This window comes from Anolis carolinensis, chromosome 1 (genome assembly GCF_035594765.1).
Source record: "Anolis carolinensis isolate JA03-04 chromosome 1, rAnoCar3.1.pri, whole genome shotgun sequence".
NCBI lineage: Eukaryota > Metazoa > Chordata > Lepidosauria > Squamata > Dactyloidae > Anolis > Anolis carolinensis.
This window is the reverse complement of record NC_085841.1, coordinates 77,588,895-77,611,044: the sequence shown is the minus strand read 5'-3', so window position 1 is coordinate 77,611,044 and position 22,150 is coordinate 77,588,895. Positions and strand designations below refer to the sequence as shown.

At 39.4% G+C, this 22,150-nt stretch overlaps 1 protein-coding gene across 4 annotated transcripts in view; it reads left to right on the top strand.

The window, feature by feature from the left end:
• sash1 (SAM and SH3 domain containing 1) overlaps positions 1-22,150 on the top strand; it is a 713,255-nt gene that overhangs the window by 616,399 nt on the left and 74,706 nt on the right. For all 4 annotated transcript variants that reach the window (XM_062977589.1, XM_062977586.1, XM_062977588.1 and 1 more), the window contains exons 3-4: positions 4,828-4,878; positions 4,994-5,043. In XM_062977589.1, coding sequence (XP_062833659.1) covers positions 4,828-4,878; positions 4,994-5,043 — 101 coding nt within the window. The remainder of the gene's footprint in view (positions 1-4,827; positions 4,879-4,993; positions 5,044-22,150) is intronic.

Sequence of the window (22,150 nt, the reverse complement as noted above, 5' to 3'; positions counted from 1 at the left end):
CAAACCATGGCTTGAAATTTGGTTGCAGCAGCAAATCTGTTCTTGCTTCTTTTTCTTTTTTAACCCTGAAACATATTTCAGGAGGCAGAAACCTGTGGCTTGCTATAAAGATCTGCCAACTTAATCTCAGAATATGACATGACCCAAGGAAAAAAGATATTTTACTGACCTAAATTATGCCTGAGATATTTGTGAGATCTCTGTCTGCTTTGCTATAGGGTTTCATTACTGAGCTCTTTTATATATATATATATATATATATATTTGCTGTTAAACATGCAGAACCCAATTTTTGAAACGATTATGCTTAGTTTTAAAATTATTTTTAATCCCATCTCCATGTAGAGATGTGAATCAGCTCCAGAAAGCTGTTACAGTTCCAGTGCTACTGTGTATTGCAAGGCTTAGTTAATGTTATAGCATGCTTAGAATGATGGTATTGGCAGTGGGTATCGGTGCCTGCTACTGTAGGCAAATCTGTTTGAATGTATAGGCATGGTATCTTCCCTGCATAGACATTTGAGACAGTATAGCACTGGAAGAAAATCCCAGCTGGCTTTCATGTGGTCAGATGCTCTCTAAAAAGTGTTCCCATTGTTGATACATCTCTGTGACAAATACACTGTTGAGCAAAATCACAATTCCAGTCTGTTGCACTTTCAGTTTTTGTCAGATGCTGCTTAGTACCCTTGGTCTTGCACAGAAAGAGAGACAAACTTCTGTGATAAAATAAGGATTTTTCTTCTGGTTTCTAACCACTTGCAGTGCTGCCTGAACCCAACCCAGAGGTGCATGGAAGATTTTTCCTTATGGTATTTTCCCTTGAAGTACTAGATCTAAAATTGATGCAAACTGTAGCATGTTGGGGGGATTAAACATAGCTAAGAACAAGTCACTAACCTAACTTCCAGCATTGTTTTGACACTACAACAAGTTTAAGCTCCTTAAAGCAAGAATAGGGTGTGTATGTTCTTTTAAAAACGTATGCAATAAAAACTGTGCTTGGATCTGTGGCTCAAATTAAAATCTGAAACAAATAATCCCAAAATGCGGGCCCTGTCAGACATTTACCTGAGGTGTCCAAATAACGCCTCAGGTAAAAGAAAATTAAATCGGGACAAAGCAGGAAAACCCTGCTTTGTCCCGAATTAATTAGATACCCCATTAGATCCGGTCCTTCCTGAAAGGCCTCGTTCTAATGGGATATGTGCCCTGTGGGGACAGTTCCATTCCTACGGTGGACAGAGTCTGTCCCCACAGCCCAATTGGCTTCTTCAGGCTCCATGAGTCCAGAGAAGCTAAGAAGGCACCCCCAACCCCCCCCCCCAAGCCTTAAAATATAAAGAATACTGGGTCACCATGAGGCTGCTCTCGTACATCAAAATGACATGCCAGGAGGCTGGGGGGATCGCTCCTCCCCCCCCACCCGTATCTCCTAGCATGTCATTTTTACATGCCAGAAGGGCTTCTCAGTAAGTTTTTCTCTATTTTTAAGGCTTTGGGAGGGGGGTGACCCTATGCCATGCCGGAAGTTTTTGGGATGGCATGGAGACACCACACCAGGGAAGGCCCATATTTTGGGGGATAGTGTGGGGAGTGAAGCCCGCTCTGAAGCATGTTTAAGCCCTGTGTGGAATCACCCATAGCCTTATTAAGACTTATTAAAATTGACCCTGTAGTTGACATACTTTGTTGCCAGATGATCTTTGTTCTACACAAGTTTCTCTAGCATATATCAAAACTTTGTGTTTATTTCCAGGAATAAAAGGAAAGGATGTTGCTCAATAAAGGAGTTATATAGTTGGAATTAGTTTTTTGACTGTAGCCAGGATTTTGTCCAGCTGTTTCTTTATCTCATTCATATATTCAGCTCACGGCACATGTTCAAGGCTTTCATTAATACCAATTCCTGAATATATTTTCTGCATTTGAGTAGTCCCAATAATGGTATCTCTGTTTTGTGGATTTTGTATTTTGTTATGTTTTGCTTCATGGCCAACCACAGCTACCCCAAATATTCTTGAGCACGGGTGATTTAAAATGTTGGAAATGAATGCTCAGTTAGAATAACCTTGCTTTCCTCACAGCTCTGCCTCTCTTGTAAATATTTGGTTTGGATTTGAGAGGTATGGTTATCTTTCAAAACACATCCCTCAAAACCTTGGGTGAGAAACACGTTTTTGTTTATTTATACATTGTACTTTTATGTGAGAGTTCACCTGCAGAGGTTTTATACCCCCCCTTCGTAAAGCACAGCCACAGTAAGTCCAGGGTATTTAAATAGTGCCAGAACCCAAACAAAACTATGAGCAGAGACACTCTCTTCCCAAACATCTTTATTTGTCAAGCAAATGCTACTTGTTCTAACTGCGGAGGCTTCTAACTGTCCTTCAAACTTTGAAGAACAGTGTGGCTTTATAGATGCAGAGACAAGGGAGACTGCTTACAGAATAAATGAGAAGAGAAGCAAAGTAGAATCTGGATTTTGTTAGCACAGGATGCAGCTGGTACTTTCCTCAAGAGAATTCAGGACGAGGAGGAGACCCACTCCACCTTCCTCTGACAATGGAATCTACTGTGCAGTTTAAATCTTTCAGGTTTAGTGTCAGCTTAGGTAACCAAAGGATCCCTTAAAAGAGATTAAAGGCGGGGATGTGACTACACAAAGATGACATCTTGGGCAAAGCATTTGCAGTGCAAAGCTTTTCTTTTCACTACCAAATAAACCAGGCAAAGCCAAATATTTGCTCCTCAGAAGCCAGGAAGAAAAATTCTTGCAATGTACAGCAGACTCCTATGTGTCAATGCATTCAGCGTGTGTGTGTGTGGGGGGGGGGGGGGGGAGGCTAGTAAAATGTTCCTTTCCTTAGGTTTATTTGGCACTGAGAGGAGGAGGAGGAGGAGGAGGAGGAGGAGGAGGAGGAGGAGGAGGAGGATAATCCTGCGATAGTTTGCTTTAGGGTCACCATAAAGACTTGAAGGCACAGAAAGGACTTGAAGGCACATGGCAGTAACAACAACCAATATTGGCGCTTTTTCCCCTTTCTGGCCTTAATGTTGTAGGGAGGGAAGAGTACATGATAACATCTAGCTCTGTACTTTCAGATTGTTTGGAGAAATGGTAGGCAGTGGGGAAATTATTGCTAAGATCGTTTTATGTAAATTGATTTGTCTGGTTAGGTTTATATTAATGCTTGTGGTTTCTTTCCAGAAAGACAGATCACAAATCTTTCCTACTTATAGGCTACTTTATTTTCCTCACGTACAATTACTAAAATCAAGTGAACCAGTTCAAAGCAATTTATATTTGTTTATCTCATTTCCATTTGGTCCAAGTGTGACTTGCACAGGGTCACTTAGTGAATTTCCATGGCTGAGCATAGATTTCAACCCAACACTCAACCACTATACTTTGCTGGTGTACAGACTAAAATAAAGTGTACATTCTGATTTGTTGGGAGGGAAACCAGAACATGACTGTACCTTTCCGTGACATTATAAGCAGGCAAACTGGAATCTTTCAAGCAACATCAAATAACCTTTCCATGCAAAGGAACAATTTTTTTAGAATTCTGGCTTACCTTGGCATGTGAATGTACCCGTGTTGCTCTGAGAAGAACTGGGGAATTTACTTATAAGAGCAAGCAGAAAGAATAACACAACCCACAATCCACATGGCTCTCCATTTCCTAAACATAGTTAGGAGATAGGGGAAAACACATGTATTTTTCTGTCACCATAAATTGACAGAAACGTGAGGGCACATAACACACCAATTGGTGGGAAAATTCATATTTCAAACATGGCTATTCTACAGAAATTTTCTCCCCACTTTTTAAGCCATGTTCAGTTTAGGAGATATAACAGTATATTTTTTTTCTATTTGTCCTTTCTCCTCTCCTGTTAGCTGAATCAGACTTTTGCAATCTCTTCACAATGGCAACCAACAGAGCTTTGAGTATGAACAAACTGCATTCCAGAGTTTTACTCTCAATTGTGTGGTTTGTTGGTGTTCATATTCTTCCTTGTTCTTGTGTTTGTCTGTTCTCTGCCTATATTGAAACATGGTGCATGTGTGTGTATATATTTACTAGTCCTTGATTATCTGTTGATTGAAACTTGCTGAACTTGTTACAACCACATTTATAATTACAGTGTCTGCTCACCTGTATTTCTACCTATTTATCATGTATTGCTGGAACAAATATAATCAGAAAGTGCCACACAAGAAAATGTTTTAAGAAAAATGGGGGGAAACATCTTTCAAATTAGGAAGAAATTGTTCAGGTGGAACTAGAACTGAGCCTGAGAAAGTTGAGTTTATGAAAGCTTATGGCAACACCATTCTCTCAATTAGTCTCTGAGGAGCTAGCTACAAGATCCCTTTGCATACTGATATTCCAGACTAACACAGCTATATCTTTGAAATCTACCCTTTTTAACCAATGCCTGACATTTAGTCTACATGTTGAGCCATCTAGTGATCACATACTATATTGCAAGGAAAGTGAAATATGATGGAAACAGAAAAATAGGGTTGAGTGGTCCTAATGAAACAAGATATGATTAGTGATTGTTCCACATGATCACATCAAATGGGATTACGTTACATTCTCACATTTCTTTTAATGTCTAATTGTGGATTCATACATTTGTTTGACATAGTGGATTCGCTATAATTCTTACCTGGCCATATAGAATTGTGATGGTTTCTGAATTGATTTCTTAGCTAAATCCCATTCTCCATTGCTATTTGCTTTTAGTTTGGTTGTTAATACCACCATCCTACTGCTGTGTTAGGCTAATCTGACATCTGTTCTGTTTTAGGAGAAACCTGATGCCAGCTCCACATCTCTACAGCTGCGATCCCAGATTGAAGTAAGTACAATGGCTGCAATGATCTCTTCCCTGTTTCTTCCGTCAATTTGGTATTCAGATAATAAAGCCTGCTGTTGTTCAGTCTCAATTCAAAGCAATGAATCTTCTCTTATAGGAATCCCTTGGCTTCAGCAGTACAGTATCAACACCAGAAACAGAAAGAAAGTAAGTTTTCTTTTTTATGTATGCATTAAACTTTATGTGAGCTGATTCTCATCAGATTATCTCCTTTTGAGTTTTCTACATGGCCCCACAAAAAAAAGGTAAATTACTTAAGCATCAAACTTGTTTAGAAAATCTGCTTGCCAGTATGTTTTTAAATCTTTCTCCCTTTCCTTGTTTAGTTCTTTTCCCTGATGCTTTAGATTTCTGAAATATATATACACCTGTGAATTACTATTTATGTCACCTCCATTTATGACATTTGTAATTTAAGCCATAGTAGGAAAGATAAAAGTGGAAGCTGAAAGTGAGACAAGTAAGGAATGGGAAGAAGGATGCTGGGCAAGGAAGATAGAAGAGGGCAGGAGTCATAGAGAGGCTCTCCGAAGGATGAGACCAGAAGAAGAAACCAAACCCATGCAGCAGCAAGAGTGGAAGAGAAAGGAAGAGGCAAAGATAAGAGGTGGAGGCTGGAGCAAAAACCAGAGAAGAGAAATGGGGGAAGTAATGGAAAGGAGTGGAAACAGGTAGGATGAGGGTGGAAAGACAAGGAGGCGAGAAGGAATGGAGATTCTGGGATGGAAAGATGTCAGTGGAAAGAATGAAGAAGACACTGGGATCAAAAAAGGACAGTTGTGGGGAGATGGAGGAAAGGAAACTCTGGGATGGAAAGAGAGCAGAAGGTAAGCAGAAGATGTTAGGAGGCAGAACTGTGAGTGAAAACCATTTAGGGGAACAGTTAGAATAAACTTGCCAAGTGGAGGAGCTTAGGATGGATGGGGAAGGCAAGCCAAAAAGGAAAGCAAGCTAACTAGAGGGCAGGCAGGCATGAGCAGTTGGAAAAATAAATAAATATTGAAATGAAATCAGTGTGGCATTTGTGCAAGGGCTGTTTGGAGGGTTGCTTTGCTTTGCTTTTTAAATAATTTCATTGCTGTACAGCAACCATAGTAGCAAACCAGTTCATCTCATCCAAAACCCCTTGATATCAGTAACAGTGACCTCTTTTGATTTCTCCTAAGAGTATCTCCACATTTCTCTAACCTAGAAGATGTGAATGCTGATGTTTCATGTTTTAACCCTCCTTAAAATTGGAGGTGGGCTGAATAAAATTGCTAACTCAGCATGTGTCCCACTGATTTCTAATGATTGCATACGGAGATGGCTTCCCCCATTTACATCAGTCTCAATTTACATCACAAGTCCAGGGAAGTTACCCATACAGAAATTCAGATCTGTCTCTTTGTGTGTGCACTCTCAGATAACAAGATAGGACAGAGTCCTTTTAACATCATGGAACTCAAGGAATAATTTTCCTGACTGGGTGGAATAAGATCAGGAACAAAGTTTGAAAAGTGAGTTTTACCCAGAATTCCCCAGCCAGCTCTCAGAAACCCCCCAGAAACATACCCAATTGGTCATGTTTGCTGGAAATTTCTGTAGTCCAAAGACATAACTTTTCCATGCTTTGGCAAGGGATAGAGGATGGCAGCTTATGTTTCTCTTTCATGCTTCAAAGGGTTGCAGATGAGTCCTAGCCTCAGAGTCTCACACCTTATGTGTCAGAAGTAGTTGTGTAAAGATGTGCACACATAGATAGGTTTGCCTTGTGACCTTAGGAAATACCTTCAAGGTAGCTGTATGGTAGGATATCATCTGAAGAGGGCAAGTCATTTTAAAATTGCCAGAGCGTTATGGGCATTTCATGACATGCTGAAAAGATGAGTGACCAAAAGAGACATGATTTAAGCCTGCAGTTATCAGATGTGGCAGTTTGATTGATTGGTGCTAGCCTTATTCCTCAGCACTGCCTCATCAGCCCAAACAGCTCCATGCTAAAGGAGTGTTTAAAATCTGCTTACGAGAGAATGTTATAGCTAACATATTTGAATGTTGAATATTGTTCTTTCTTACTACAAACAACTAGATCCCTTTATAGTTGTGCAGTAAATTACCCTACACAAATCAACAAATTGTATTATGTTGCATTAAAGACGGCCAAATTTCATTTGGCATCCTTTTTATTAAACATTTGAAGAAGTGAACTGCAGTGCATGGAAAGAATCTTGGCTGGTTTTTCTGCAGCTAAATCATAATATTTCTTTTACAATTTGAATAATAAGCATTTGATTATTGTGTTTGATAGTGGTTAGTGTAAATTCTCTAAATGCTGATGGAATACTTGGATCCGAAACTAAGTTGGGATGCTGTTTACTATATGAGTTGAAACACTTTCTGGACCCAAGATAGATTAAAATAGTATATACTCCCCCTCCCCGCCTAAGTATTATTGGGAAATCAACATCAAATAATTGTCTGGGATACATGTGTAAATGAACTATGTCTGTCCTGCTTTGCCTACTACCTTGCAGACGATGCAGTCTAGATAGTAGAAGAGTGGATTCTATCAAGCAACAAATGAGCAGAATCACCTTACCTTTCCTCCTACCGTGTTATGCTATAAACAGGAAAGGAAAGGTGCCTCAGTTTCTGTCCATGCTGAATTGCTAGATCATATCTAGCTGTCTAAGCCCCAGGTGTAATGCAGCACTAGCAAATTCTTGTTTTAGAAGTGATATGTTCCTTGTTCATAATTCCTTGTAGTACCAAGCAATCAACTGTGTTTGTGTGTTGGTTTTGATTTCCTTAATTGTGAACTAACTACACCACATGAAGAATTAGCATGGTGATTGTTGTGCAGAAGTGAATCCAGTAGAACAACATGTGTCCAAGATTCATTGTGCTGATAAATCACTAGCCAGTACATTGAAACAAAAATTGTCTAAAAACAACTCAATTACCTTGCAAGCATTTTGTGAAATGTTTAGATTATGTTTCAAATGGCATCAATGCCATCCTTGTATTGTGCTAATTGATTCCCAAGGGGCAAGGAGAGATTAATTGCCTTTATAACCTTTGGAAAAAAGTGTTCCCTGCACTGATGACTGCAAAGTACTCAGACTCCTCCCTTAGAGATTATAGCACTGATTAAAATTTTTTAAAAAGCATTACTGAGTAACTGATCTCTTTAGATAGTGTCAGGGGAAATGAAGCAGCCTTGATCATATAGAAAAGGGACAGTGATTATGGCTGCAGCAGTGGTATGCAGCTGCAGCATAGTGAACTTTTGCTTTCTCATAGCTTTTTTTGGTGCAATTATCGTTTCAAGTAATTTAGACCAAGAAAAATCACTCCAAACATTGATTGTAATGTGATAAGAGAAGAGAGGTCAAGAAGAGAACTAGGTGCAACCCCACCCCTTTGTTTACCTGTGATTAAGGTGGTTCCATATTAAACACGTAGAATTGCCATTATCATCTGCTTTTGCTCTACCTCTTGCTGTCATGTCATATAACTTTTCAAGATGTCTCAGCAATTTGGGATGCACTTCTCTTTGTCTGAATGCAGTAAAATCTTAAGCTGCTTTTGGTACCTTGTATAGGATGGTATGGCAGTTGCCACTTCTGTTTTAGTTTATGAATAACAAAATGTTCTGCTTCATGGTCTCTGTGATTCAAACATACAAATTTGTTCTGAGCCTACAGAGAGCACATCAGAAAGGTCTAGAGCAGTGATTCTCAACCTGTGGGTCTCCAGGTGTTTTGGCCTACAACTCTCAGAAATCCCAGCCACTTTACCAGCTGTTAGGATTTCTGGGAGTTGAAGGCCAAAACATCTTAGGACCCACAGGTTGAGAACCACTGGTCTAGAGCTAAACATGAATATACTAGGGTGGCACCTCCCTCTCCAAATTCAACACCTCTTATATTTTTGGAACACAGTTCTGAGAATCCCTTAGCTAACATAACCACTGGAGTATTTGGGGCATTCAAATTCATAAAAAATACTTCTTTCTAGGTTCTGATTATGCCAAACCTGCATATTATGCAATCTACCCAAGCTATTTGCTTTTAAGATGTAAGTATAGCTGGGAGCAGAAATGTTACAATAATTGAGATAATTTGATAACAGTGCCATCTATGCTTAGGAGTGTTAGAAACAGCATAATTGAAAGAATGGCAGTTGTAATTAGGTTTAAAAATAAATATTAAGGCACTGTCTGGTTTTGGAAGCTAAGCAGGGCAACCCTGGTTAGTACTTGAATGGGAAACAACCAATGAATACCAGGTGCTATAAGCTATATTTAAAAGGACAGAACTGGCAAAAAACACCTATTTGTGTTCTTTGCCTAAGAAAACCATATAAAATTAATGGGGTTATCATAAGTCAACAGCCAGCTTCAGGGCACATGCCCACATGAATTGATAATTTCTGCTATTAACTGCTAATACATTTTATCCTCTTCCTCATCATCCTCTCATTATTATCATTGTAAGCAAGGTTGCCACTTTTCTTTCCTTCCCTGTTGTTTTGTTTTGTAAATGAATGCTCACCATGTGTGTGGACACCTCCAGAGTAACATTTTAGCAACAATATAATAGCCAGTCATCTACATAACATAACATTCTTGTCGGTAAAAATTAATATTCCTTTCATGTTTGAAAGGATAGCACTGCTGTAGAAAAAAATCAGCAGCTCTTCAGCTAGATTTTTCAAGGCCAAAGTAAAACTACTGGAAAGAAAAAGACCCATTTCACACTTTGAAAGAAGGGAAAAAAGTTCCCTGAACCAAAGAAAGCACTTTAAAGCTTTACAATGAGCTGCCTCAAAAACATAGTTAATTCTGAATTCTCACTACAGTTTTCAGTATGGCTTTAAAGTTTGTGTAGTAGTTTTATAAGCAGTTTACTGTACTGGGAAACTGGCAGCAAATAGTATCTAGAGATGTGGATGCATACTGCCAAGTTCATTTCATAGATGTTAGAGATTTCAGCTGCTCTTACAGAGGGGCAGGAATGTTGGTTATTTGAAACGGGTGTGTATGTATTTGTGTATGCAGCCAAAAAAGGAGGGAAATAAAAGAAGACTCTTGGCTGTTTTGTATCTCATCAGTTAAAAGAGGCAGGTTCCCATGCTCTGTAGCTGAAAGGTAGAACATCTGTGCATCAGATTACAGAAGGTAGTGTCACAGTTGATGATGATGATGCCCAGTTCAAGGTTGCTGCCATCTGTTCAAAGCCTGTGAGAAATGAGTTGGTGGTTACAGTCCAACTTCTGTTGTGCAGACACCACAAAAGCTACCATAACACTTGGCATTAGACTAAGAGAAAAAGGAACTGCCTGCTAAAGTGTTACTAAATAAGCATTCAGACCAAATTACCTCAAAAGAGACAACTCCTGTAGCGGTGAAAAGTATGAAGTATAAATGGCAAACTTTCTTAGTTATAGGAACTGCCCCTTCTATGTATCTTCTCTATATGTGTACCTATTAACATGGGGATGGTAGTATATCTTGTTTCTTCCACTTGAAAAACTTGAGCCCATGTCCAGAGATAATGGGGAAGTTGTAGGGGTAGAAGCCTAATGTCCAGGATCTTCACTCTGGGACATTGGAGCTGGCAGGAACTCTCCTGGAATTGTTTACTCAGGCAAAAAGGAAAAGGTCTGGTGATCACTGTGCTTTTGGCAGGAAATCCAGGTCAAATTAAGTCAGGCTGCCTCTGGCATCCTGTCTTTCATCCTGTTTTCATCAGGGTAAGAGGACAGAGTATTTGGATACCGTAGTTGTACTGTAGGGAATGCATTCTACTGTTTGGTTTCTTTCAAAGTGTCCTCCTACACAAGTCTACACACTACAGTCTTAATGAAGATGTTATGTTTATCAATTCACTTGGTTATGGAGAAATTATTGCTCTATTTTGCTTTTTCTTACACAAACAAAGAACATAACTTAAAGAAGTTAAAAAAACAACTTAATGGTTGCATTTTCCCCATCACTTTTTAAACTAAGCTATTTGAAGGTGAATTTGCACAATATGCTATTTGTTTTCTTCACATTTTGGATACACTTAACATCAATGGAACACAGAAAGTTAATCCAATGAAGTTTTGTGAAATTAATGCAAGGTGACCCTAAGATACATGTCAGCCCTTTTAAGACACAATAGTGTCTCTCTTTAGATTCTTTCTGCCAACTGTATTATGAATTTGTTGGAGTAGAACCCCATGCCCTACCACAAGAGTAATTGAAGCTGAATGTTGCATATAGGATTTACTTGTATGTTTAGAATTGAGTTCTGCATAGTCTTACAGATCATGGGAGATCCACAGGAGCTGTGAGTTTTAATCTCGGCTGCAAATGTTTTCCACCTGTCTTCTGTCATACTCTACTGTACTGTTGTGTGTCTCATAATGAACTACGTAGTCTGAGTGCATGTCCAAGGGTTTGATCTCTGGCAAGCTGGAGGGATTCTATGTTGTTATGAGTGTATATACCTAGCATTGACCAGATAGGCATTTTCTAAAGCTATTTATTAGAAATATCCTTGTTTTCTTTTTGATTTTATGAATGACCCCATTAGAAAATGCATACCCATCAAATGGGACCTTCTGTAAAATCGTACAGCTGATGGGCTGCAACTCCCATCAGCCCAAGACATGATCAGGCTGCAGCTCTCATCAGTTCTAGACTTGGCCAGCTGCAACTCCCATTAGCCCCAGATCAGAGTCCAGCCACATCCAGAGCTGCATGATTCCCACTCATGACCAAAAGTCAGCTCTCCTCCTAAACAGGCACAAGGTTCAGCCTACTTACCAGGTTGCATCTTCCAATGTTCTTACCCCTTCACTAGGAAGCCTGGAGATGATTAAAGTTGTAGCTTGATAAGCCATTTGACCAATTAGGAGCAGAGCTGCAGGTTGTTTCTCTGTCTCTGGAGTGGATGGGAGTTGTAGCCTAACCAGGTCTTGGGCTGATGAGAGTTGCAGTCCATCAGTTGTACAATTTTTTAAAAAATACATTATACAGGTATGCATTTTCTATGGTACCATTCATAAAATCACCCACTATTTAACATCACTAAAATGATCTAACACGGGGAATCTGACAGTTCCCATCCTACATGTAAATAAGTGCCTTTACCCATTTTTGTGCGAATTGGGTGTTCTGAAGACACTTGCTACCCGACTACTAAAACCTCTGCTTCTGCACACTTTAAACGTATTTTTAAGAGTCCCATGGGGAGTTTTGCATCGTATGATGGGCTCTGTGGGAATTCCATATTTAAACTGTTTTCAAAGTGTGTAGAAATGGGGGGGGGGGGAGAGAGAGAGAGAGAGCGGGCTGTGTCTCATGAGGTCCTAAGTTAAAAAAAAATCCTAGTTTCCCTTCTTCCTTGCTTATTTTTGCCCCTTTCCTCCTTTGTGCGTCTCTTGTTTTATGCATAACCCAATTAATCTAGATAACAGACATCTCAGAATGCATGTTTAAGATTGTTGCTCCTATTGTGGTTAATGTCCAGGCTGAAGTACCAATCCTGCTGGATTCTCAATCAGCACTTGTGAGTCATATCATCATTTGAGTGAATTTAAGTACTGCCATGTTTCATTTCAGTAGGTTCTCAGAGGAACCAAATTAACCATGGCATTTTAACATGAACTTGTCTGTAATGAGACTGAAGAGCCACAATGATGAGGAATGCAAAAGAGGAAAAGGGCAAAAATAAGCAAGGAGGCAGGGAAAGTAGGATTTGAAGGTTGGCTTTTAATTAATGTGAAAAATGAATACTTCCTCCTTGCTTTGTCAGCTACTGTGAGGTGGATTTTAAAAAGAGTAGAGAAGAGGGGCACTCACATTCTGAAACTTAATCTTGTTCTGAGGGAAAGTGAGCCTTAATGTTTCAGGGTAGATTTCATTGGTGACCACATTATTCATGCTGCCTATGAATAATTTCCCTGAGAGAAGTAGGGCAGGAAACTCCCACAATAACACTCACAATGGGAGCGAGAATGCAGCCAAACATTGCTTGTGACATGTGACGAGCCAGACCACACTCTGAGCAGCTGAAGGGATATTTCTTCCTGGCAATTGTACTTGGAAAAACGAAGACCTCTATTCAGAAGAATGCAGAGCTTGTTGAAGTGGGCTGAAGCTGTTGGTCATGACCAAAACACTTTTGTACATGGTGATGTGCTGTGTACTTCGTGCCAAACTTGTCCTCTTTGCTTAAATATTTTGAGACACTAAATTCCCTTTTGTATGTGCCTGGCTGAGTTCTGGTTTTTACTGTTGACTAAAAAATGGAACAGTGTTGACCTCTCCTTATAGTTTACTGGCTTTCAAGTGTGGATGTCTTTGAGATTCTAATTTGTCAATTTATGTTGTTCTTGTTTGCCTTCACGTCATTTCCAATGTATGGTGACCTTAAAGCAAAACTCTCATTGAGTTTCTTGACAAGATTTGTTCAGAGGCGGTTTGCCATTGCTTCCATCTGAGCCTGAGAGAGTGTGACTTGGTTAAGGCCATCCAGTAGGTTTCCATAGCAGGAAATTCAAAACTTAATCTCCAGAGTCCAAATCCAATCCTTTCATGTACACCCATAGAAAAAGCTATGTGTCAGATCATCCCACCTTAATATTTACAGGTGGATTCTTAGTTGTTGCTCTTCATAATTGCCATTTGTATAGAATAGCCTTTTAAAAAATCTCAGAAATCATGGGAGTTATGTGTGCTCTTTTAAAAGAATACAAAAATATGATCTTCGGTCAAGACGGGGAGAATATCCACAAAGGTTTGGGAAACTCCACTCTCTGAAACAAAAGGAGACAGCAGCAGAATGACAGCTTCCTCCCACAGGGATAGGTCTTTCTTCTCCAGATGTTGTGTTTCCTTCCTCTTAGGAGACCGGAGGCTTGAGTCTGTGAATATCCCAAGTTGCCTGTTAACAATGAACCTAAATAAGCAAGTAAATAAATACTGCAGAAGTAATAGGGTTGCTGGGTTTCTCTCTCAGCTTTAAGCAATATTAGCTGAGATAATTTTCACTTTTGTGATCTTCCACTGAAGTAGGCCTAGAAAGCCATGAAACTTTCAGAATAGGGTGGAGAGTTGGGACTTTCTAGGAGTTGGTCCTGGTTTATACAATTAAGACAGCTGTGAGTAAACATGCATCCACAACGCAGTAGATGTTGGACCTGCACATTACACAGTTGTCCTATGATCTATTTCTTAAATTTCCATTTCTGAGCATGAATGAATGAGTTTCATTAGCTTCCCTTTTAATCAAGAATTACCTGATCTATCTCCATGTATTTCTTTAGTTTTCCTTAGTTCATGGAGACTTTTTGTAGATCCCCTTTAATGGCATTTTCTTTAGTAATTCTCTTTACATACATCCCTTTTTTCCTTATTTAATTATAATTTTAAAACATGTTTTGTTCTTCTTGACCCATTTTTGCTATTTTTATGTGTCTCAATTGATTCTTCCTTCAGTTTTTTAATGCTTTTCCTAGACTAGCTTGGAGAAAGGAAAGCACCTCCTCTAGGAGGAAATGGTTGTAGCCCAACCTGAGATTGGGCCCATTCAGCCAGTGATTGTCCCTGCACCACCTTTGCCAGAGGACTCTGGGTTTGGGCCTGAGTTGCAGCCAGAATCTGTCCCAGTGGGTTCTGGGACCAGAGACAGAATGGATGCAAGCAGGCATTTTGAATCACATTTCTTCCAGCAGTCAAGGCCCGATCACTAGGTGTCAGATAGACATTCTAGTTTAGAGGAGGATAATGAGTTTGATAGGAGAGCAGCAACAACTCACCGGAGGAGGGAAAGAGAATGTTTGTGAAGAAGCAAATGGTTGTTTTTGAAGCACTCTAATGAGTAGTTTTCTCATGAGAGCAAGACCTTGGGTTTTCCTTAAAGTGCCTTGTTTTTCTCGGCCACAGCCAGAGGTGGCAACTTTGCTTATTCAAGAAAGAAGGATCTTTGCTCCGTGTTCCTGTATCTTGCTTCAAGTATCAGCCTTGCCATGAATCCAGTGGAATTCCAGTGACTTTGCTGTTTGGAGTTTATTCCAGTCGAGACATTTGCCTTGGGTTTCATCTTTGACTTTATACCTTGGAACTATTCCTGCATTCAAGTCTTGTTTTCCTGTGCCTTGTTTGTGGATCATCATTGACTCCACATCTGGAACCACCTTGGAATTAATCCTGCACTCCAGTCTTGGTTTCCTGTGATTAGCTTTGATTCATGTCTTGGGAAATAATCCAGTTTTGGACTATACTCTTTGAGTGGTTTTTATAGACTCTTGTCTCATGAACCTTGCTCTTTTGGATTTAAACCTAATTTACTGACTCTGAACTATATTTTGCTTTTACTTGCTTATAATCATCAATAAACAACTTGCTTGCTTATATTCTGGGGCTTCAATGTGGTTTTGAAGTGCCTAGGAGTGCAATAGTAATGACCAGTCTTTCCCTGGGTGAGTGAAGGGGCTTCACATTTTCCCAGTGCCTATCTAGAATGGAGACAAAATATTCTTACCAATGTGTCAGATTGAGGAGATCAAATGCTATTAAATGGATTCTCTGATTTGACTCATAGAACCAAGAGATGTAGAAGTGACTATAAGAACATCTGGCACAACCTTGGGCTTCTTGCAGCAATCCATATATCTCTCATAGGTGGGCATCCAACTTCTCTTCAAAAAATACAATTGATTAAGGATAAAGTGAGAGAGGAAATAATTATTAGAAAGTCAAGGTCAACTTCCTGGGACCTGGTATATAGTAGTATCTCAGAATGGTGTATAGATAGACTCGACGCTTAGAATGAATATGCAAGATGTTTCTGAGCACATTCTTAATTCAGGAATTTTTCAAAATTGCAAGTCACAGTCCTTTCATAAACTTAGCAGATTGTGGTGAGATTTCTTTGTTTCCAGTTGTATGGATGGGGAGCACTTTTGTTGTTGCTTCAATTAAGCAATGAAAAGTCAAAAGGCCTTGCTAATTGATTACAAGCTGCCCAGTGATAGATCCATTTGTACCTTTTGCCTACCCGTGCTTTAAAATAAAAGTGTAAGTGGTTATATCTGTGTTGCCTGGTGTAGAGGGGAAAAGACAAGACAAAGCAAGAGGAATGCCATGTTTGGAAGCGCTGAGAAAGTTTTGACCTGTTGAAAGAGCCATTGCTATGGAGACATAATGACAAGATAGTTGAATGGGACTCTTTGCCTTCCATCTTTCTCACACTGAAACTAGCAGGGTCAGAACCTCTCAGCCTTGCCTTTCACTTCAGGTTCATGCAAATCTTGATAGGAACACTAAAGGCCCTTTTCGTCACAATGTCATCTCCTCCTAAATAAATTATACTGCATTCACTCAGCTCTACTCATAAAGGTGTCAGTTGTCACAGTAGTTTGGTTACTGGGCATTGTATAATGCAGGCAGATAAACAAGCTCCCTTCAAAGGAAGGAGGCAAAAGGCCTTTGTATCAATGTATTCAGGGCTCCAAACTCAAGCAAGCAGGTTCTCTGCTTCAGTTGGGTTGTAAATAGTTATTGGGAAGGGACAAGAGAGTGTAATTAGTTATATAGGTGGTTTATAGTAGCTATGCCTTAATGTTTAGGGCTACATTATGCACCTGTACATTTTTCAGTCAGTAAATGTAATTTGGGTGCATTTTCAAGCACATCTGCATTTATGATTCTTAATAGCAAAATAAAAACAAATCAGGATAATCTCGCTCTCAATTTCTCCAAGACCATGTTCATAAAAGCAGCACATGATGGTGGTGGTTTTTCCCCATTTACTGTCAATTTAGAAGTTATTACACAAATGCAGGGGTTTTTTACATTTCAGGGCCCAAGTGGACTCGGTATGCAGTAAAATTAGCCACTTTATATATATAAAAAAACCCACAGATGTCTTTATCAAAGTCTAGAATGAGGCCAGGTCTGATAAAGCTGAAACTTTATTACCTCACAGAAGGAGAGCCAAAAAAAACCCTGTTTTTAAGTGGGATGCTAGCTTTTCCCTGCATCTGTATGCAATGTGTTCAGTGTTTGGACTTCATCCTGCAGCCAGATTGACCAAGGTTTTAAAGAGAGGGAACACAGATGGCTAGAGCAGTGATGCGTGTTGCAATAACCACTGCAGTTCAGTGGATGATACCACTGGACAAACTACCAATATGTACCCATTCTCTGTTTTCCTTTTCTCTTTGCAAAAGCAACCTTAAAATCAATTGTCAATAGATTTTTGTTACCAAACAATGTTATCACCAAATCTGTCTAGATATTATTGCATTTATAGATGGACATTTCAGACTTTTCCCACTTATTGTATTGTTATATGTCTTGCATTCATTTGTAATCAAATTGAAGTTCCTAAATATTAGTGGCAGCCATGCTTTAAAAAAACTCCAGCAATAAATGTTGCAATAGAATGAAAATGCAGCATATACAGTATATGAACATATATAATCCACTACTTACAAATATACAGCTTTGATAGAGTGCATTTTGTATCCTGAAAGGGGTTTTTACTTCTTGCATCTCTGGTCAAACAATTAACATTTATAAAGAGCTTATAGTATGTTAAGCAGTGTCCCAGTATTTTCACCATCTATTCTCCCTTTCTTGCATCAAGTTTCCAGATGTAGATAGAGTGCTTGTATAACAGCAGCAGATTAAAATTTGGGGCATTTTAAAATGACATTCATCCTCTACCGTATACAGAATTTGATAGTAAATAGATCTTCAAAGTCCGTAATTAGCCATCTATCCTATTTCTTTCATCCGCTTGTGAACCACTGACTGTAGAGTCCTTTTACTTGGAGTGCATTTCATAGGGAAGTCTGCTAATGAAGCTGTACATCAGAGCACAGCAAAACCAAACGGCCAAAGCGGCGGAGTAATGGCATTTGGCTGCTTTTCAGACATGCAGCTCTGAAACTTCTGCCAAGTGCCACTGCATCATTAAGTTTCAAAGCAAGTTGTCAGTCCATGAATGGAAGAGTACAAATCATGTCCAGTGTGTGTTACTGGAGAAGCTGCAGGTTCAACACGGCCAGAGCAGCATAATTGTCAAATCAAACAAGAAGGCTATTCTCAGGTGCTGTAAATGCTCCCCTCCCTGCTCCCCCTCCCGTAACTAATGCCTAATTATTCACACCTTCAGTAGAACTTGAAGGCCACTTTTTACCTCGCGGACGGCTGAGATGAAGGATGTTTTTCTGCCTTTGTAATTAGCAGCAAATATTGCTGTGTGCAACTGTGCGAGGGGAAGAAAGAATTCCATGCCAGGGTCTCTTTCATGCTGCATAGTTATAGCACTTTCGCAGACATTGCTCCATTTTATCAAATCCTGGGATTTGTAGTTTTGTATGGTAGTCTTATAGTGTGTTCAGTGATAAGCTTTCCACCTCTTCCTTTCACATGGGCTCCTTGTGCTCTGTTTAGTCCGTCACTGAGGCCTGGCGGTATAGAAAGTGAGCCATTGTCTTTTCCTTAGAAATTGCAGTTTGCTTTTGAAAATTAAAATGTCTGTAGCACTTATAAATGCATGGTTATGAATTGGTGGTGGTGGTAGTGATTGTGTGCTTTCAAGACATTTCTGACTTATGGTGACCCTAAGGCAAAACTGTCACAGGCTTTTCTTGGCAAGATTTGTTCAGAAGGGACTGCATTTGCCTTCCTCTGAGACTGCACGAGTGTGACGTGCCCAAAGAGCATTTACAGTCAGCCAGTGGGTTTCCACAGCTGAGCCCAAAAAAAGAAGCCAGTATAACCCATGCAAAATTATTTCAGCATATACTGCCTATATGAAGCCACACTTTTAATTATGAAGATGACGCTTTCTATAGACACCATTACAGCTACTGAATGATATTTGTGTGTGATTAATTAAAAATGCAGGTTAAAAATATATATAACACAATCAAATAGAAACAACCATGTCCCATTAAATGCTCAATCTGAGTGTTGTATCAAAGGCTCCTTAAATACAAAAGGTATTTAGTTGCCTACGGAAAGACTCCTGGGAGAGGTCCAACCAGACCTCCCATGGAAGGGAGTTCCATAGCTTGGGAGCTACCACAAAGAAGATGTTCATCTCTGCCCCCGCCAGGCATATCTGTCATAGTGGTATAACTGAAAGATGGTTTCTTTTGCAGATCTCAAGAGGTCAAGCTAGCTCATATAGAAAGAAAGAAAATCTTTTCTAATGGTTTGGACTCAATCCATGTAGGGCTTTAAGAGTAATCGTCATCACTTTAAATTCTGTCCAGAAATAGATCTGCAGGCTGTGAAGCTGTTTCAAAAAGGAGACTCATAACCTGTGCTAGTTGGCAGCCTGACTGAACCTGTTTTCAAACACTTCCCAAAGGCAGATCCATGTAGAATGCACTATAATAATCCAAATACAATGTGATTAAGGCATGTGTCACTTTAGCCAGATGTGATATCTGAAGGAACTGCAGATATTGCTGTATCCTGAATGTGTCTCTTGCTGTCATGTTTTCTCTCCTCCCGAGGAACCCTTTTTTGAGTTGGTTTATACAGTTATGAGCGCATTTGCATAACCTGACAAGTTGGGGTTAAGAACTGCAATATTATTAATATAGAATCTATATATTGAAATGTGTGATTGTGTATGTGAGGTTGATTATACACACATACTTGTTCGTCTTGTCTGCCTATCCAGCTGAATTAAATGTGTGGCCATCTTCTAAGGATAAAACATGAACAAGTTACAAAAAGCTCTGACTTCTATAGCCAGCCATCTTCTACACACATCTTTGTTTTTGTTTGAAATGCGGCATAGAGGAATACAGATCTTTTCCAATATACCTCTTGTTTGGGCTCCTTCCTAACAATCAAGTAATTGGTGCTAGTGCTGTGAACCCACCCAAACCATTAATTTTCTTTTCACAAGCTGTCCCGAATGTCCCGAATGTAAACTGAATCTCTAAAGGACCTGGCAACACAGTGCCTTTCCACCATGCACCTGGTGCAGTTTAGATCTGGAATTTGGTTGCATCAGTTAGCTGTTTGCTTCAGATTAAATTTCTAATCAGACTCAAAAAAAGAGATGATTTGCCATGTCCAAGCACTGCTGTTACTGCCTCTGCTTGGATGACTTTACTGAATCAAAATTAAACTTCATGCTATCGTTTCCCCTTTCATGATGTCCCTGCAAATTGATGATTATGTTTTTCATGCTTATAAACAGTTGGCTTCTAATCAGCTGGATCAGTTACAGTGAATACTGCTCTAAAACAAAATACAGTTTGGTTTCTTCTTGTAGAATTTTTAAGTTGATCAAAACCTCTTCATTGCCCTCTGCTGCTACTCCTAGAAAGTGCAATTCGGATGGGTTTGAAATCTAAAGTGTGGATGAGCACTGAAATGTTAGTTCAAGTAAATGCTAATCTTCACTTTAGTATGCCCCTACTAACACAAAGTGAGTTAATTACTGTAAATCTGCATTGCTTTGGATCTAGATTTGCTCCATTTGGTCCAAGATCAACTTTTTTCTCCTCTGACTTTGGAGAACCATTTTGGTAACAATGCTTTATTTTTGCCAGAAAGTGTAATGCATGTTGAAGTTAGAGAAACAATGGGAATCTACATTAAAGAGGATAATAAATGAAGAGGAATAAGATCTCAGTGATCTTAGATGGATTTGAATCTATCTCAGTGATAATAGTTTCCCTTTATTTGGAACATAGATAGCCCCCTTAATTCAATGGTAGATCTACACTACCATATAATCTGATTTCAGAATGCAGATTAACTGCATTCAATTGCATTATATGAGCCTGCCGTTTAATCCAGTTCAATGCCATTAAACTACATTCTAAAACTGTATTATATGGCAGTGTTGATCCAGCTCAAGTGAAACCATCAACTGAACATTCTTTATAATGACTGTAACTATCCATCTTGAGTCTTTCCCATCTCTATCTGAAGATCTCAGGCCTTGAACCTAGAACCTACAGACATTTTGTGCTTTAGTCACCATTTGCAGGATCTTTGGGAAGCTAAGAAGAATTCCAGCATCAGAAACAGAGGCCATGGTCCTATGTCAATGCTCTAACCTGTATGTATTATAACACCAGTTAATACCTTACTCTCGTGATGACACTCTTGCCCAGTATCACATCCCCTTTCTGGTTCCTAGGCAACATTTCTCTACATTCCAATAACTTACTCCACCATTAATATGTTTATCTAGTCACCTTGGTTTTAGGCAACATCTTATCTCCTGCCTTTGTCCACCACTGAACTTGTTCTCTCTTAGCCATACCCATCAGTTTTGCATTTCTATAGCTAATCACAGTCTGGCTATAAAGGTTAGTTCCATGGACCTGAGAAAGTAGACTTAGTGTGTGATACCTTATCCTACCAACATCATTCTCTCTAAAGTGTAACAAGTTCCCTCTGCATATGGATATTCTTAACCCAGCTACATCTTTGAGCTCTAGGCCAGAGTTCTCTGGGAAGACAGTGATATGCTGTTAAAGAGCTAGGACCGAAGAGCCTGATAGTGGTAGTGAAAATGATGATGCTTTTCATATAACTTCTCTCAGTATTTTGATTCAGATCCCATGTGACTTACCACCTCCCCTTGGATGATAGGAGGCCTGGTGCTACCAATTGGGCACCAAGCTAGCACACCTTAGCCTGGATGCAGGTTGTCATGACTGGTGCTTCTGTGAGCCTCTCCAGATAGTACTCAAAATGGCCACAGTTGGGTTCCCTTGGGGTGGCAGGAGCAGTAAGTCACCCATGTCCCCAGCTACACTTATGCCAGCACCAAATCCTAATTCTCCTCCTCTTCAGAAAAATTTCAATGGATGGGGGCAGATCTTGACATCTAGATTCTGGTGCAAGATGAAAATAATAAACAATATAAACATTTTATATTGCAGTGCTTAATATTCTTTAAAATGTAGTGAATGTAATTTATTGTCCTCACCATGCCAGTCAGTACAATACTTATGAACATTTGCCGTAGGGTTTTATATCATTTCTGTTTTCTCTTTTAATTGAAATCTAAGTAATAAGTGTGTGACTACTAATCTCCCAACCCTTCTTTCTCCAGCTCTGGTAATAAATGTTTACTCTGCTGTTAAAATGCTGCATTATAAGCTGAATATGTTTCTTTTTTAAGGGCAGAATTAAATGTATAGCATTCGATTTGGGACCAAATTTTGCAACATGTTGATGGCAGGCGTGCTCCGCTAATTTTCTGTGTGGACTGTTAGGAAA